This window comes from Chiloscyllium plagiosum, chromosome 30 (assembly GCF_004010195.1).
Source record: "Chiloscyllium plagiosum isolate BGI_BamShark_2017 chromosome 30, ASM401019v2, whole genome shotgun sequence".
Taxonomy (NCBI): Eukaryota; Metazoa; Chordata; class Chondrichthyes; order Orectolobiformes; family Hemiscylliidae; genus Chiloscyllium; species Chiloscyllium plagiosum.
Window position 1 is genome coordinate 25588500 of NC_057739.1, and position 16821 is coordinate 25605320.

At 40.2% G+C, this 16821-nt stretch overlaps 1 protein-coding gene across 6 annotated transcripts in view; it reads right to left on the reverse strand.

Annotated features, from left to right (window-relative positions):
- Positions 1–16821, reverse strand: part of dennd1a (DENN/MADD domain containing 1A) — a 523293-nt gene that overhangs the window by 178962 nt on the left and 327510 nt on the right. For all 6 annotated transcript variants that reach the window (XM_043720138.1, XM_043720136.1, XM_043720140.1 and 3 more), the window contains one exon: positions 16494–16595. In XM_043720138.1, coding sequence (XP_043576073.1) covers positions 16494–16595 — 102 coding nt within the window. The remainder of the gene's footprint in view (positions 1–16493; positions 16596–16821) is intronic.

Genomic DNA, 16821 nt, shown 5'->3' on the forward strand with positions numbered 1-16821 from the left:
GGGGGGTAGGTATAGGGCAGATGTTAGGGGTAGGTTCTTTACTCAGCGTGTCGTGAGTTCATGGAATGCCCTGCCAGTAGCAGTGGTGGACTCTCCCTCATTATGGGCATTTAAGCGGGCATTGGATAGGCATATGGAGGATAGTGGGCTAGTGTAGATTAGGTGGGCTTGGATCGGCGCAACATCAAGGGCCGAAGGGCCTGTACTGCGCTGTATTCTTCTATGTTCTATGTTCTAAAATGGTTATTGCAACTAACTTGTACATCAAGTCAGAACATGCAGGAAGGTAACTATTAATGTTACAAGCTTATACTTACAATTGAAAGCATCACCATCAACAAGGCACAAGTCAGGAGTGCGATGGAATACCCCTGCTTGTCTGGATGAGTGCAGTTCCAACAACACTCAAGAAGCCTGACACCATCCAGGACAAAGCAGCCCATTTATTTGGTACAATAATCAGAAGTATTGAATCTCTCCGGCACCAAGGTTCAGTAGCAGAGTGAGCACTATCTACAGAAATTCACTTTAGACAGCAACTTCCATCTCGAAGATAAAAGGCAGCAGATAAATGGGAATACCACCAACTACAAGTTTCCCTCAAAGCCACTCACCATCCTTACTTAGAACACAGAACATAGAACATTACAGCACAGTACAGGTCCTTCGCCCCTCGATGTTGCGCCGACCTGTCATACCAATCTGAAGCCCATCTAACCTACACTATTCCATGTACATCCATATGCTTGTCCAATGATGATTTAAATGCACTTAAAGTTGACGAATCTACTACTGTTGCAGGCAAAGCATTCCATACCCTTACTACTCTGAGTAAAGAAACTATCTCTGACATCTGTCCTATATCTATCACCCCTCAATTTAAAGCTATGCCCCCCATGCTCGTCATCACCATACTTGGAAAAAGGCTCTCCCTGTCCACCCTATCTAACCCTCTGATTATCTTATATGTCTCTATTGAGTCACCTCTCAACCTTTTTCTCTCCAACGAAAACAGCCTCAAATCCCTCAGCCTTTCCTCCTAAGACCTTCCCTCCATACCAGGCAACATCCTAGAAAATCTCCTCTGCACCCTTTCCAAAGCTTCCACATCCTTCTTATAATGTGGTGACCAGAACTGTACACAATACTCCAGGTGCGGCTGCACTAGAGTTTGTATAGCTGTAGCATAACCTCATAGTTCTGGAACTCGATCCCTCTATTAATAAAAGCTAAAACACTATATGCCTTCTTAACAACCCTGTCAACCTGGGTGGCAACTTTCAAGGATCTGTGTACTTGGACACCGAGATCTCTCTGCTCATCTACACTACCAAGAATCTTACTATTAGCCCAGTCCTTTGCATTCTGGTTACTCCGACCAAAGTGAATCACCTCACACTTGTCCGCATTAAACTCCATTTGCCACCTCTCAACCCAGCTCTGCAGCTTATCTATGTCTCTCTGTAACCTACAACATCCTTCGTCACTATCCACAATTCCACCGACCTTTGTGTCGTCTGCAAATTTACTAACCCACCCTTCTATGCCCTCATCCAGGTCGTTTATAAAAATGATGAACAGCAGTGGACCCAACACCAACCCTTGCAGTACACCACTGGTAACTGGACTCCAGGATGAACATTTCCCATCAACCACCACCCTCTATCTTCTTTCAGCAAGCCAATTACTGATCCAAACTGCTATATCTCCCACAATCCCATTCCTCCGCATTTTGTACAATAGCCTACTGTGGGGAACTTTATCGAACGCCTTGCTGAAATCCATATACACCTCATCAACCGGTTTACTCTCATCTATCTGTTTGGTCACTTTCCCAAAGAACTCAATAAGGTTTGTGATGCACGGTCTCCCCTTCACACAACCATGCTGACTATCCCTAATCAAATTATTTTTTTCTAGATGATTATAAATCCTATCTCTTATAACATTTTCCAACACTTTTCCAATAACTGAAGTGAGGCTCACTGGTCTATAATTACCAGGGTTGTCTCTACTCCCCTTCTTGAACAGGGGAACCACATTTGCTAACCTCCAGTCTTCTGGCACTATTCTGTAGACAATGATGATTTAAAGATCAATGCCAAAGACTCAGCAATCTCCTCCCTGGCTTCCCAGAGGATCCTAGGATAAATCCCATCCGGCCCAGGGGACTTATCTATTTTCATATTCTGCAGGATTTCTAATACCTCTTCCTTGTGAGCCTTAATCCCACCTAGTCTAGTAGCCTGTATCTCAGTATTCTCCTCAACAACACTGACGTTTTCTAGAGTGAATACTGTCGAAAAATATTCATGTCGTGCTTCCCCTATCTCCTCTGACTCCACATACAACTTCCCACTACTATCCTTGATTGGCCCTAATCTTATTCTTGTCATTCTTTTATTCCTTAAATAGCTTAAAATCAGGATTTACCTGATCCTACCCGCCAACAACTTCTCATGTCTCCTCCTGGCTCTTCTGAGTTCTCTCTTTAGGTGTTTCCTGGCTACCTTGTAACCCTCAAGCGCCCTAACTGAGCCTTCACATCTCATCCTAACATAAGCCTTCTTCTTCCTCTTGACCAGAGATTCCACTTCCTTCGTAAACCACGGCTCCGCGCTCTACAGCTTCCTCCCTGCCTGACAGGTACATACTTCTCGAGGACACACAGTAGCTTTTTCTTGAATAAGCTCCACATTTCTAATGTGCCCATCATCCCCTGCAGTTTCCTTCCCCAACCTATGCTTCCTAAATCTTGCCTAATCGCATCGTAATTGCTTTCCCCCAGCTGTAACTCTTGCCCAGTGGTATACACCTATCCCTTTCTAACACTAAAGTAAACATAACAGAATTGTGATCGCTATCACCAAAATGATCACCTACTTCCAAGTCTAACACCTGGTCGGGCTCATTACCCAGTACCAAATCTAATGTGGCTTCACCCCTTGTTGGCCTGTCTACATACTGTGTCAGGTAGCCCTCCTGCATACACTGGACAAAAACTGACCCATCTATAGTACTTGTACTATAGTGTTCCCAGTTAATATTTGGAAAGTTGACGCCCCCATGACAACTAGCCTGTCTCTCTCACTCCTATCGAGAATCATCTTTGCTATCCTTATACTTGGACGTATATTGCTGTTCCTTCACTGTTGCTGGGTTAAAATCCTGGAATTCCCTCCCAGTGGCATTGTGGGTTTACCTACAGCACATGGACTGCAGCAGTTCAAGGCAGCAACTTTCCACCACCTTCTCAAGAGCAACTAGGGACAGCAATAAATGCTGGCCAGTCAGTGACGCCCACACCCACTAGTGAATTTACAAAAAAGGATAATATTAACTCTTTCCACATTCGGACATTAAAAATAAAGTTCAACAACGTATATAATCTGCATATACAGGAAATCAAACAGACACTGCTCAGAATTTTACTGCAAAGTCCTGTGGTTGGGACCAAATGATGGTGCCAAGCCCATGCAGGTAACTGGCAGGATCACAGAAAGAATTTTACCAGCAGCAGCCACTGAAGAGGCCATCTAGACTGTGGCCTCATTAAGGAGAGGAGCCTGCCTCCTCAACTTCTGGCCTAACCAAATAATCAAGAATTCAATAGCAACTAACAGTGCTGAGGCTGCAGGGAGAAAAAGGTTGGGTAATAGTAGACACAATGAAAGGTTAGAATGCTCATTGATTTTTCATCATTTTTATTCTTTTATCAAATTTTAATTGTGAATTGGAGGTGCCTTGTCAACTTTTGGTCTGCTTGTGATAAAAAGAAAAGAATAGACAAAACAAGCTTTGATTGTTTATGAAGCTAAACCTGGCTGTTAATTGCTGGTGGATTCTTGATTAAAAAGACTGCAACAGACATAACTATCCGGGAAAAGCAGATAGCAGAAATTGGCTTTTAATGAGGTCAGTACCTGGGAATTGGTTCCGACAAGTTTTGAAGAGACCGTATGTTCAAGCAGATGGTAGTGGTTGAATGAAATTAAGGCCTTGGAGCAGTTGACAGTCTATCAACGTGGAACTAGGATTAATGTTTTTTTTAAACTATGTCTTCCAAGAGATGGTTCTGGGCTGCTGCTAAGACAGCATGAAAATTTGAAAACTCCTTGCCTAATCTGCTACGTAAGCTTTCAAAAAGAGGAAAGCTAAGTTAGAAGTATTGCTGCCTTTGCTTGGGTGACCCAAGATGGTGACCTTATTCAAGGTTTCAGAAAAGCAATCAAGGTGTCCACACCAATTCCCGTGAAACAACTCATTGCAAAAGCTATTTAAATACCCTGGTCAGTTTTGTTAATTACTTTGATTTATCCTTTAACAGTGTTCATTTGTCTACCTTTCTCGTGTGAGTGGGGCTGAAAACAAATGTTTTGGAATTAAAGTTTAAATATTAATCAGAATTCTATTGTTTAATTTTCTCTCTGCTAAAGTTATTGCGTAACCAATAAATAGTTAAGTCTATCGTTTCAGATGTAAAGCCACTGTCTGGAAATTAATTAATTAATTAATTAATTAATTAATATTTTGGGATTGGTTATTCAAAAGCCTGGTTAGAAACAATTGAAATTATTTGGGATTCGTCGATGGTTTAATTTTTCCTGTGTTGCAAATACAGAGATAGAAAGGTTGATTAGATTTGATTGCCAGTCTCTGCACCATAACAAAAGGCTGATGGGAATTTTTAAGTGCCAGGGTCCACACCCTGGTAAGAACTTAAGCAGCAGAGTTGGAGTATGGGGTCAGTCACTGACACCAGGGAGCCCCTCTACGTGCAACCAGACACAATTAAAGGGAGATCCCTTGGGAACTCATGCTGAGACTGAAAGATCAGGCAGTATAGCAATGTAGCAATCGGAGCAACTCTGACTTATTAAATCCAGGGGGTTTGCAAGATGGCCAGTGAATGGCCTAATCAGCCTCCAGTCAGTGAACAACTCCGTTTTTGCCAATGGTAGCAGGAATAAGCAAAGCTTTGCTCAAAACGTTTTCATTGTAAATTTAACCTTCCCTTGCACCTCCTCTCCATTTCGAGATGGCACAGAAGATTCCAATCATGGTCTCACTGAATGATTAGTGTACTGTTTGCTTAAAACCCTTTTTTTTTACTTTGCTGTGCAATTGTAAATCACTTACTGGTATAATTTCACAAAAGCAATTATTATTCTTTGCTAATAGTCTGCTAAAAAGCACCGCTCTTTGGACAATTAATTATTGCAATTTTGGATTCAGTGTCATGTCATGACTGTGAACCAAAAACCTAAATATTAAATCTCACTCTACCACCAGTCCATTACTCCTGAAGTCCACTGTTCTAACATTCACAAGTTTTGCTCTTTGCTCTGTGGTATGAAAGTCTCTCTCTGGACCACTGTAGTTGACTGCTCAATACCAGTGACGTTGGATCCATTGGCCTAACAAGTATAATAGCTCTCTTCACCTTTTTACTTTATTCTGGTGTCCACCTTCCTTGGTCCAAAGTAGTTTCCAAATGAATATTAACAATCATCAAGCCCTTGCTGAAATCAAACTCCCTCATTTCACTTAAGTATAACGTAGTGACCAAATAAAAAGGTTGTCCAACTGCAGCTTGTTGCTGAATTCCCTTTCCCTTCACTTTTTTATAAACCACTGGATTCCTGCAGTTTCAGATAGTCTTCATACACCGCACATCTATGCATAATGAAGGTTATATCAATTTAAAAGACTATTGTTCGAAATGTTGAAAGCAAATTGGACTACTGAAACAAAGAGCACATTGGTTTTCAAACTAAGACAATAGCATGGTGTCAGAATGCAACCTACTTCAGGTGACCATAGGTTCATCTGTTCTTTAACTAATCGATGTCCTGAATAAACAGTGATGAGTAATTCTGGACTGAGCCACAAAAGGAAATATAATTTCTATATCCACCACTCAGGATATTATTTTAGATTAGATTAGATTCTCTACAGTGTGGAAACAGGCCCTTGGGCCCAACAAGTCCACACTGACCCTCCGAAGAGTAAACCACCCAGACCCACTTCCCTCTGACTAATGCACCTAACACTATGGGCAATTTAGCATGGCCAGTTCACCTGACCTGCACATCTTTGGACTGTGGGAGGAAACCGGAGCACCCGGAGGAAACTCACGGATACATAGGGAGAATGTGCAAACTCCACACAGATAGTCACCTCAAATTGTTTATTGAATTGTTATACAATTCAATGAAGTCACTCCTCATCCTGCTAAACTTCAGAGAAAAGATTTCAGCTAACCCCACCTATCATAACACAACCCACTCATTCAATTAGGCTTACAAACTAGCAAACCTTTTCTGAGCTGCTTCCAACGCATTGACATCATTCCTTAAATAAGCAGGCCAAAACCATACACTATATTTGAGATCTCATCAATGCCTTGTATAACAGAAGCTTAATATCCCTATCAACTTTACTGATTATGTGTCAAATCTGCAAGTAACATTTTGTGAATAATACGGAACCACCAAAACCCTCTGTACTATGGAATATTGCAGTCATTTTCCATTTAAGTAATACCCTGCCTTTTCAATCATCCTGCCAAATTGACCAACCGTGTATTTTCCCATATGATACTTCACCTGCCAGGTCTTTACTCACTCAGTCAATGGATCCATATTCATTTGCAACCTTATGTCTTCTTCAAAATATATCTTATCTTTGTGTCATCTGTGAATTTAGCCATCATAGCTTTGTTCCACTCATCCAAGTCATTGGTGTGAAATGGAAACTGTTGGGACCCAACACACACTTCGGTAGGACTTTACTTATCACATCCCAACAAGAAAGTACATATTCAGTTATGCAACCTGTGTTTTCTACCAGCCAGCCAAATATCTATCCATGTCAATATATTATCTTCTGCACCATGAGCTTGTACTTCCTGCAATAAGCTTGGATTTGGCACCTTCTCAAATGTCTTCTGGAAATCCAAATACAGTAAACCTTCAAGCTCCCTTTCATGCATAGCACAAGCAACTCCATTTAAATGACTCCAATACATTTATTAAATATGTCCTCAAAAAGAATCATCATTTTGTCAAAGGGAAATAAAGTTTCATTAAGTGCACAGCTATAATCTATTACTGATTCTAGGATATTCCCTGTCAGACGTCAAGCTAACTGGCCAACAGTTTATCGTTTTCTGCCTCGCTCCCTTTGACAAAGGGTCAGTTAGACTCGAAACGTCCGCTCTTTTCTCTCCTTGCAGATGCTGCTAGACCTGCTGAGATTTTCCAGCATTTTCTCTTTTGGTTTCAGATTCCAGCATCCGCAGTAATTTGCTTTTATCCAGTTTTTTAAACTTTAGGATAAGTTTTTTACGTAAAATGTCATCCATACTTCTTTGTATAAAGCATCAATAGTTTGGAAAATCTGTAGCAAATCTTCACCAATGTCATCCAATTTTCTTGGGACAAAATCTCGTGATTCTGGAAAAACTGAGGTAATTTCTCACAGAAGGAATGTACTTTGTAATAACATCGTTGCCATAAGGAGTGTACCATACTGGCTTGCAGTGTTTTATACTAGTTGTAAAAGACCTGGCTGCACACAAGCTTGTCAACTCATCCCCTGACATTCATGTGGCACAAATGTTATCTATCTTTGAGAAGATTTGTTGCTCAGGTTCATGGTAAGTTTGTAAGTTAGCTCGCGGAGTTTGAAGGTTTGTTTTCAGATGTTTCGTCACCATACTAAGTAACATCATCAGTGAGAGACTCTGGTGAAGCGCTGGTGGTATGTCCCACCTCTCTATTTATAGGTCTTGGTTGCTTAAGGTGGGTGATGTCATTTCTGACAACCCACTCTCACTAGTTTCCATACATACAGACAAAAGAAGGATACCACTTTGACTGGGACAACACACACATCCTAAGACAGGTGAAACAGAGACACATGAGAATTCTTAGAGGCATGGCATTCTAACCAGAACTCCATCAATAAACACATCATCTTAGATCCTATCGACTTTCCCTTGAAAAAAAGAACGGGAAATGACATCACCCACCTTAAGGAACCAAGAGCCAGAAACAGAGCAATGGGACCACCAGCCCTTCACCAGAGACTCTCACTGATGACGTTACTAGTATGGTGACAAAATGTCTGAAAACAAACCTTCAAGCTCAGCGAGTTAGCTTATAGACTTACAAACGATACCATCACAAGGCTGAATGTTTCCCAGGTCTTGCTGTACATGGACCTGGACTGCTTCAGTATGAGAAATCGCAAGGGTGCTGAACATTGTGCAACCATCAACAAATATCCCCATTTCTGACATTATGATGGATGGATTGTCATTGATGAAGCAGATGGAGTCGGTTTGACCTAACTCCTGCAGTAATGTATGGAGCCGAGAAGAAAGGCTGCAGTAGTGGGTACAGTGGATTCTTTCTTGATTATATGTTTTTGGAGATAAGTCTCTTGATTAAACTTAAAATACAAGCCATAGCTTTTAATTTAACTTGGGGCAGTATTTGTAGAGGAATAAGACGGTGTTATTTTCTGGGTCTGTAGATTGTGAAGGAGCAAAAATGGCCTTTGCGGTGATATGTACTTCTTGTCACGTGGGGGAGTTTAAAGAGAGTTTAAGGGTTACTGCGGATTATATCTGCCATAAATGCTGTTGGATGCGAATCTTATCAGATCAAGTGGATCGATTGGAGAGACAAATAGAAACAATGAGGAATTTGCAACAGCAACAGTATGTGATGGATGGCAGTTATAGGAAGGGGGGAAAGTCTCAGATACAGTCACATAGATGGGTTAACTCCAGGAAGGGTAAGAGAGGTAGGCAGCTAGAGCAGGAGTCTTTTGTGGATATACCCATTTCAAACAGGTATGCTGTTTTGGAAAATGTAGGTGGTGATGAATTGTCAGGGGAACGTAGCACAAACAGCCAAGTTTCTGGTATTGAGACTGGCTCTAATGCAATGAGGAGTACGTCGGTTTCCAATAGATCAATTGTATTAGGGGATTCTGTAGTCAGAGGTATAGACAGACCTTTCTGTGGCCAGCAGAGAAAAAGCAGAATGGTGTGTTGTTTCCCTGGTGCCAGGATCAAGGAGGTCTCAGAAAGGGTGCAGAATGTTCTCACGGGGGAGAGGGGCCAGCAGGAGGTCATTGTCCACATTGGAACCAACGACATTGGAAGGGAAAAGGTTGAGACGCTGAAGGGAGATTACAGTGAGTTAGGTAGAAATTTAAAAAGGAGGTCCTCAAGGGTAGTAATATCTGGATTACTCCCAGTGCTACAAGCTAGTGAGGGCAGGTATAGGAGGATAGAGCAGATGAATGCATGGCTGAGGAGCTGGTGTATGGGAGAAGGATTCACATTTTTGGATCATTGGAATCTCTTTTGGGGTAGAAGTGACCTGTACAAGAAGGACAGATTGCACCTAAATTGGAAGGAGACTAATATACTGGCAGGGAAATTTGCTAGAACTGCTTGGGAGGATTTAAACTAGTAAGGTGGGGGGTGGGACCCAGGGAGATAGTGAGAAAAGAGATCGATCTGAGATGGGTACAGCTGAGAACAGAAGTGAGTCAAACAGTTAGGGCAGGCAGGGACAAGGTAGGACTAATAAATTAAACTGCATTTATTTCAATGCAAGGGGCCTAACCGGGAAGGCAGATGAACTCAGAGCATGATTTGGAACATGGGAATGGGATATCATAGCAATTTCGGAAACATGGCTCGGGGATGGGCAGGACTGGCAGCTTAATGTTCCAGGATACAAATGCTAAGGAAGGATAGAAAGGGAGGCAAAAGAGGAGGGGGAGTGGCATTTTTGATAAGGGATAGGATTACAGCTGTGCTGAGGGAGGATATTCCTGGAAATACAGGAAATAGGGGATTTTAACTTTCCAAACATCGACTGGGACTGCCATAGTGTTAAAGGTTTAGATGGAGAGGATTTCTTAAGTGTGTACAAGACAATTTTCTGATTCAGCATGTGAATGTACCTACTAGAGAAGGTGCAAAACTTGACCTACTCTTGGGAAATAAGGCAGGGCAGGTAACTAAGATGTCAGTGGGGGAGCACTTTGGGACCAGCGACCATAATTCTATTCGTTTTAAAATAGTGATGGAAAAGGTTGGATCAGATCTAAAAGTTGAAGTTCTAAATTGGAGAAAGGTCAATTTTGACGGTATTAGGCAAGAATTTTCACAAGCTGATTGGAAGCAGATGTTCGCAGGTCAAGGGACGGCTGGAAAATGGGAAGCCTTCAGAAATGAGATAACAAGAATCCAGAGAAAGTATATTTCTGTCAGGGTGAAAGGGAAGGCTGGTAGCTATAGGGAATGCTGGATGATGAAAGAAATTGAGCGTTTGGTTAAGAAAAAGAAGGAAGCATAGGTCAGGTATGGACAGGATAGATCGAGTGAATCCTTAGAAGAGTATCAAGAAAGTCGAAGTATATTTAAGAGGGAAATCAGGAGGGCAAAATGGGGACATGAGATAGCTTTGGCAAATAGAATTAAGGAGAATCCATAGGGTTTTTACAAATATATTAAGGACAAAAGGCTAACTAGGGAGAGAATAGGGCCCCTCAAAGATCAGCAAGCTGGCCTTTGTGTGGAGCAACAGAAAATGGGGGAGATACTAAATGAATATTTTGCATCAGTATTTACTGTGGAAAAGAATATGGAAGATATAGACCGTAGGGAAATAGATGGTGACATCTTGCAAAATGTCCAGATTACAGAGGAGGAAGTGCTGGATGTCTTGAAACGGTTAAAGTGGATAAATCCCCAGGACCTAATCAGGTGCGCCCGAGAACTCTGTGGGAAGCTAGAGAAGTGATTGCTGGGCCTCTTGCTGAGATATTTATATCATCGATAATCACAGGTGAGGTGCCGGAAGACTGGAGCATGGCAAACGTGGTACCACTGTGCCTGACCTCAGTGGTGGGCAAGTTGTTGGAGGGAATCCTGAGGGACAGGATGTACATGTATTTGGAAAGAGGCGTTTGACAAGGTTCCGCATGGGAGACTGATTAGCAAGGTTAAATCTCATGGAATACAGGGAGAACTAGCCATTTGAATACAGAACTGGCTCAAAGGTAGAATACAGAGGGTGGTGGTGGAGGATTGTTTTTCAGACTGGAGGCCTGTGACCAGTGGACTGCCACAAGGATCGGTGCTGGGCCCTCTACTTTTTGTCATTTACATAAATGATTTGGATGCGAGCATAAGAGATACAGTCAGTAAATTTGCAGGTGACACCAAAATTGGAGGTGTAGTGGAAAGCAAAGAGGGTTACCTCAGATTACAATAGGATCTGGACCAGATGGGCCAATGAGCTGAGAAGTGGCAGATGGAGTTTAATTCAGATAAATGAATGAGGCGCTACATTTTGGGAAAGCAAATCTTAGCAGGACTTATACACTTAATGGTAAGGTCCTAGGGAGTGTTGCTGAACAAAGAGACCTTGGAGTGCAGGTTCATAGCTCCTTGAGGCTGTACAGGACATTGGTTAGGCCACTGTTGGAATATTGCATGCAATTCTGGTCTCCTTCCTATCGGAAAGATGTTGTGAAACTTGAAAGGGTTCAGAAAAGATTTACAAGGATGTTGCCAGGGTTGGAGGATCTGAGCTACAGGGAGAGGCTGAACAGGCTGGGGTTTTTTTTCCTGGAGCATCGGAGGCTGAGGGGTGACCTTATAGAGGTTTATAAAATTATGAGGGGCATGTATTTGATAAATAGGCAAAGTCTTTTCCCTGGGGTCGGGGAGTCCAGAACTAGAGGGCATAGTTTTAGGGTGAGAGGGGAAAGATATAAAAGAGACCTAAGGGGCAACTTTTTCACGCAGAGGGTGGTACGTGTATGGAATGAACTGCCAAAGGTTATGGTGGAGGCTGGTACAATTGCAACATTTAAGAGGCATTTGGATGGGTATATGAATAGGAAGGGTTTGGAGGGATATGGCCGGGTGCTGGCAGGTGGGACTAGATTGGGCTGATATCTGGTCAGCATGGACGGGTTGGACCGAAGGGTCTGTTTCCATGCTATACATCTCTATGACTGATTTCTACCAACCACAACCACCTAGATATATCTAGCTTTGTGCTCGATAGAATTCCAACCAGTGTAGATTCCACCCCCAACTCCCACTCGCACCCAATTCCCATTGACCAATTGATGTTGACTGTGTTTAATCAGGCCACTTGGCACTCTGTTCCGAATGCTGCATTCTAATAACCTGTCTACAACAGTTGTTAAACTGGGGGCAGGTCTGTCGTTTCTTGTTTTTTTTCCTTCCCCATCCCACCTTTCTAAAATGCCTTAAATAAAATGAAGCAGATACCTGAACATGCCATATCCAATGCTGCAAGTTATACTTTCAGTAAAAATCCTTAAGTAATAATACTTATACATGAAAACAATACAAACTAACTCTTTTGAAGTAGAGTAACTATCATCATCCAACAATATGATCTAGTGCCAGAACAGATTAGTTCCATAAAAATCACAGACATTTCTACTGTGTAAATCATTATTTGATAAGGTGCATTACCATTGCATAATTAAAAATCATATTTCTGTATATGGTAAACAAAATGCAGATATGTACAGAAATACACAGAAGTTACAGGTAAACCTATCTACATAGACATTTACTCTTCAAGTGAGTAAACAGTCCTAAACATATTACTATTATTGCTCGCACAACTCTTCATCCTATTTTCCAATATCCACCTATTCTGACATGTTGACAGCTTATTTCTCAACTATTAAGTCTGAATATAAATTCTACAACCTCAGAACTTTCTGCCTGATGACATTTCTCTTTTAATTGCCCACAATGTCTTAAATTAATTTAGTACCTATGAATGACTCTCATTCCAGAAGTTCATCACTTTTATTGTTGAAACAGAAATGTTACTATGTTATAAAAAAAATTTAACGGAACTAGCTTCCATAGTTTAACAATTAAACTACAGTAGTATTTCTGACAGCTTTTCAAAGCTGTACGATAAGCCCAAGACTAACAAAGGACAATGCCTGAGAATATCTACCAGTTGAAAGCAAAAGAGATAGCTTAAGAATTACAGAATGATAAGAATGAGTTTTAAAACACTCCAGCTAACTTCAGATTGGTTCGTTCAATGGCATTTGTAGACATTGATTGTCCAACTCTTCTTTGCAGCACGTTAATGTTACTAACTGGTAATCTGAAATCAGAGGAAACTTCTGAGTTTCATGGCTGGTCTTTTTAGGATTATAAGAAAGGCACGTCGTTGGGCAACTTGACAGGTTTTATGAGCTTGATTTATAAAGTTGAAAGCCTATCTAGATTTAATCCAAATTATTAGCTGCAAGAGTAGCTGTTTTTTTCAACCTTTTCTGAATTACTGCCAAAACCTGTTGCTCTTAGAATGGAAGACACAGAATTCATTGATCGCTGCTTACAGAAAACACCTTGCTGCAGTTAGTACAAATATTGTTATAGTTGACACTATTAAATAGTCCTGTTTAATGAAATTTGCAAATCGTAAGTTGTGTCCGGAATATGTTGGTGAAATTTAAACTTTCCTCTTCCCCAACAATAATACAATAGATGATTATGTGGACGTTACCTTTTAAGGATATGGAAAGAAAGGGCAGATAAAGAAGAAAACTCCAAGCCCAACTTTATTTGCCTTGAACTTTGTAAAAGCCAATGATCAAAAGTGAGAGAAGGTATTTTGTTAGCTAACTGAGAAATAACTCATTTTGCTGACAAATGAGTTAGTCATTTTATCAATAACATTTTAGTATGATAATAAAAAGGTAATCTTTTATTCTGAGACTGTAGCTAATAACGTATCCATACGTCTAATTTAATGTACACCTCAATTATACATTTATATTGGCAAACTACTTCCTGAAATAGTGCTTCTATTTTACTGTTGCTGGAAAATTTGTCACAACCAGCAGTAAACAAATCATATTGTTACTAGCAAATAGTCAGGTTTCAATTGTCTGGATTTAAGACTGAACACCAAGGTGAATATTTTGTAGTTGCTTCCACTCAAACATTGACTGCCAAATACGATATCATAAAAAAAATTTAAAAAGACTTAACATTGACATATATATCCATTGTTCAATCACATGAAAATTAGGTACATTGAAAGCTGAAGAGAAAATAAGCCACAAGATGAAAATAACAGGACTTTCTAGCACGGTCCAACTCTGGCAATTAGAGTCAACCTAACTTGATTAAACAAACAAAACTTAACAGTTAACTGTCAATCATCATGAACTCTCCACGGAAACGCATCCACAAATCAGCATTCTTCTCTCAAACGACAGAATTTTGATCCCCCTATACTTTGGTATTTCTTATGAACTGTCCTAATGAATACAAGATGAACAGCTTTGAGAAAATGAGCATTTTCTCAGCAATACAGAAGTTCTGTCCAATCAAACAACTACTTTTTCTGTCATATACTGCAGATACTTTTATACTTCAAAAGGAAGAAAAAAATACATATCAGTGCAGTGACTGAAACATTATAGCATGCCTCATCATCATCATATACCAAGGCTTTTAAGAATAAGAAAGCAGGAGGAAATAAATGAAAGACTGTTTGCAGCACATGCTAAAAAGCAATAGTTTGAAAACAAAATTGATCTTTATTTGGACAATGCTGGCCCAGCCAGTGTTTATTGCCCATCCCTGTTTGCTCTGGACAAAGTGATGATGAGCTGTCTTCATAACCTACTGCAGTCCTTGGGGTATAAGGACACCCAGAGTGCTGTTAGGAAAGAATTTAAAGTTAGCATGGTAAAATTTGATCTTTGAGACATTCATTGTTCTCGAGTTTGAGCCCCATTTTACCTGCCAACTTCACAGAGATAAGCCCTTCATTCTTTGAGGAAACCAACAGTGAGGGTCAGCTTGGTTGGGAATCTAACCCTGGCCCTTCCAATTTGTAATGTAGTGCACTAACAACTGTGCTATTGCATTCCCTGAAGAGTAAGTTCACCCAAAATCCATTTTGTTTGCATATACTATTTAAAATTATCCCTCTACATTAAAGTTTTTAGATGGTGATTAATTTATTCGGCACAGAGGTGCATCCTAATATCGAATTTAACCAGACCTCTGCAATTTTCAAGTGTAAAGTATATAAAAATTAATAATTAAAGGTGTTTATAGTTTTAGCTGTAAATGTCAGGCCGTTTAATCTTTTTTTTTTCTGGTTTGCAAAAGCCTTTTGTTTAATCCCATGAGCTAGACTGTGCTACACAGAACACGGGTCGCTGAAAGGATTAAGTTATGTCCACTGAAATAGAACAGTTGTTACTGCGTAATTAATTTTTTTCCAATTGTAGTGCCAAATTGTAGGGCACAATGAGTGCACAATAAAGCCTATAGGGAGAATTTTTGTGAGCAATATGTACTTTCATGTCTGTAAATGTCAAATTGCTTTTATTGCAGTAAACCCAAAATGCTGACAGCATTGAGGGCGCTTACTCAAAGCAGGACAGTACTTCAAACAGATGGTATGCTTGGTTGCAAAATAAAGATGCTAGATGCAACACAACAACTAGTTATACATCTAACATCTTGATGCCACAGCGAGCAGTGATGTGAGCAATGTCACCTTTTAAGAAAACACAAAAGAACTGGACTTTGTAGCAGTGTATGCCATTTTCATTTATCTGCTGTACTTTTAAAGTCAGCATCTTACATCAAAAGGGACATTTTCTTCAGTTAGACCTTTAAATAACACCCTAGATCTATTCTTCCCTTTATCAAACTTAAAATCATAGCATTAAATAAAATGTAAAAAGACATCAGAACATCGATCACAGACGATTGAAAAGAAATTGAGGCTATTTTTCTTTCTGGAACAACTTTGTTTAGATCAAAGTACAGTTATCTTCTCTTGAATTGACACACTTTACCACCTCTGCCTTGCTTCTTTGATCTATTAATTAAGAGTACTCCAGTAGCAGGTGGCATTGAGACAGTGCAAGGCAAATTGGACACATCTCCTTGCCAAACCCAAACCATTCAGCATGCAATGTCATTCCATTTTTTAAAAATGAAATAGAATTGGAGGGGGGAAAAAAGCAGGGCCCAGGCACAAAGCAGTAAAGGTAAAGAATACAGCAGAGAATAAGGTAGTGATTTTTTTTTAAATTAATACAATAACATAAATGGATTTTTAAAAGAAAACAATCAAATTGTACAATTATGCCCCTTCAGAAAGACAGCGTTTTAAATTTAGGCCATAAAAGGAGAATGAGGTGCAGTGAAATGTGAGGACTGTTAGTAAAGCACCAGACTGCTCTCATGCAATCCTGACCCTCACTTTAGGGAAACAAAACACTTTGGAGACTAGCTAGCATTGTCAAACAGACATGAAACAGAGTAATGGAGAAAGGAAGCTTCAAAACAAATTGCTATATTAAATGTTGAGTTCACTAATAAAAGTACACAGAAATGAGAGCTAGGTCATACTAACCACATCATTAGGAAGGCTTTGAAGATCATCAAATGGTGTTTCCAGCGTATTGTTGTCCACATTTAGTAACACAACATCTTCTAAGGCCATGTTCCTCACTTTCTGTTGTAGGAAGAATGAAATGGTTTTGTTGATATTTTAAGAAAACTTATCAACCCACACCTGTTTTAAGAATACAATTTGAAATCTAAAATCAACAACAAAATCTAGACTTCATATACTTGGGTGTAAAACCAAATTACTCTTACTATGTTACTGATACACACAAGAGATCTCTGGAAAAATGTTACAATGTGCAATGGAAGCTAGTTTAGGAGAGCCTCATTTT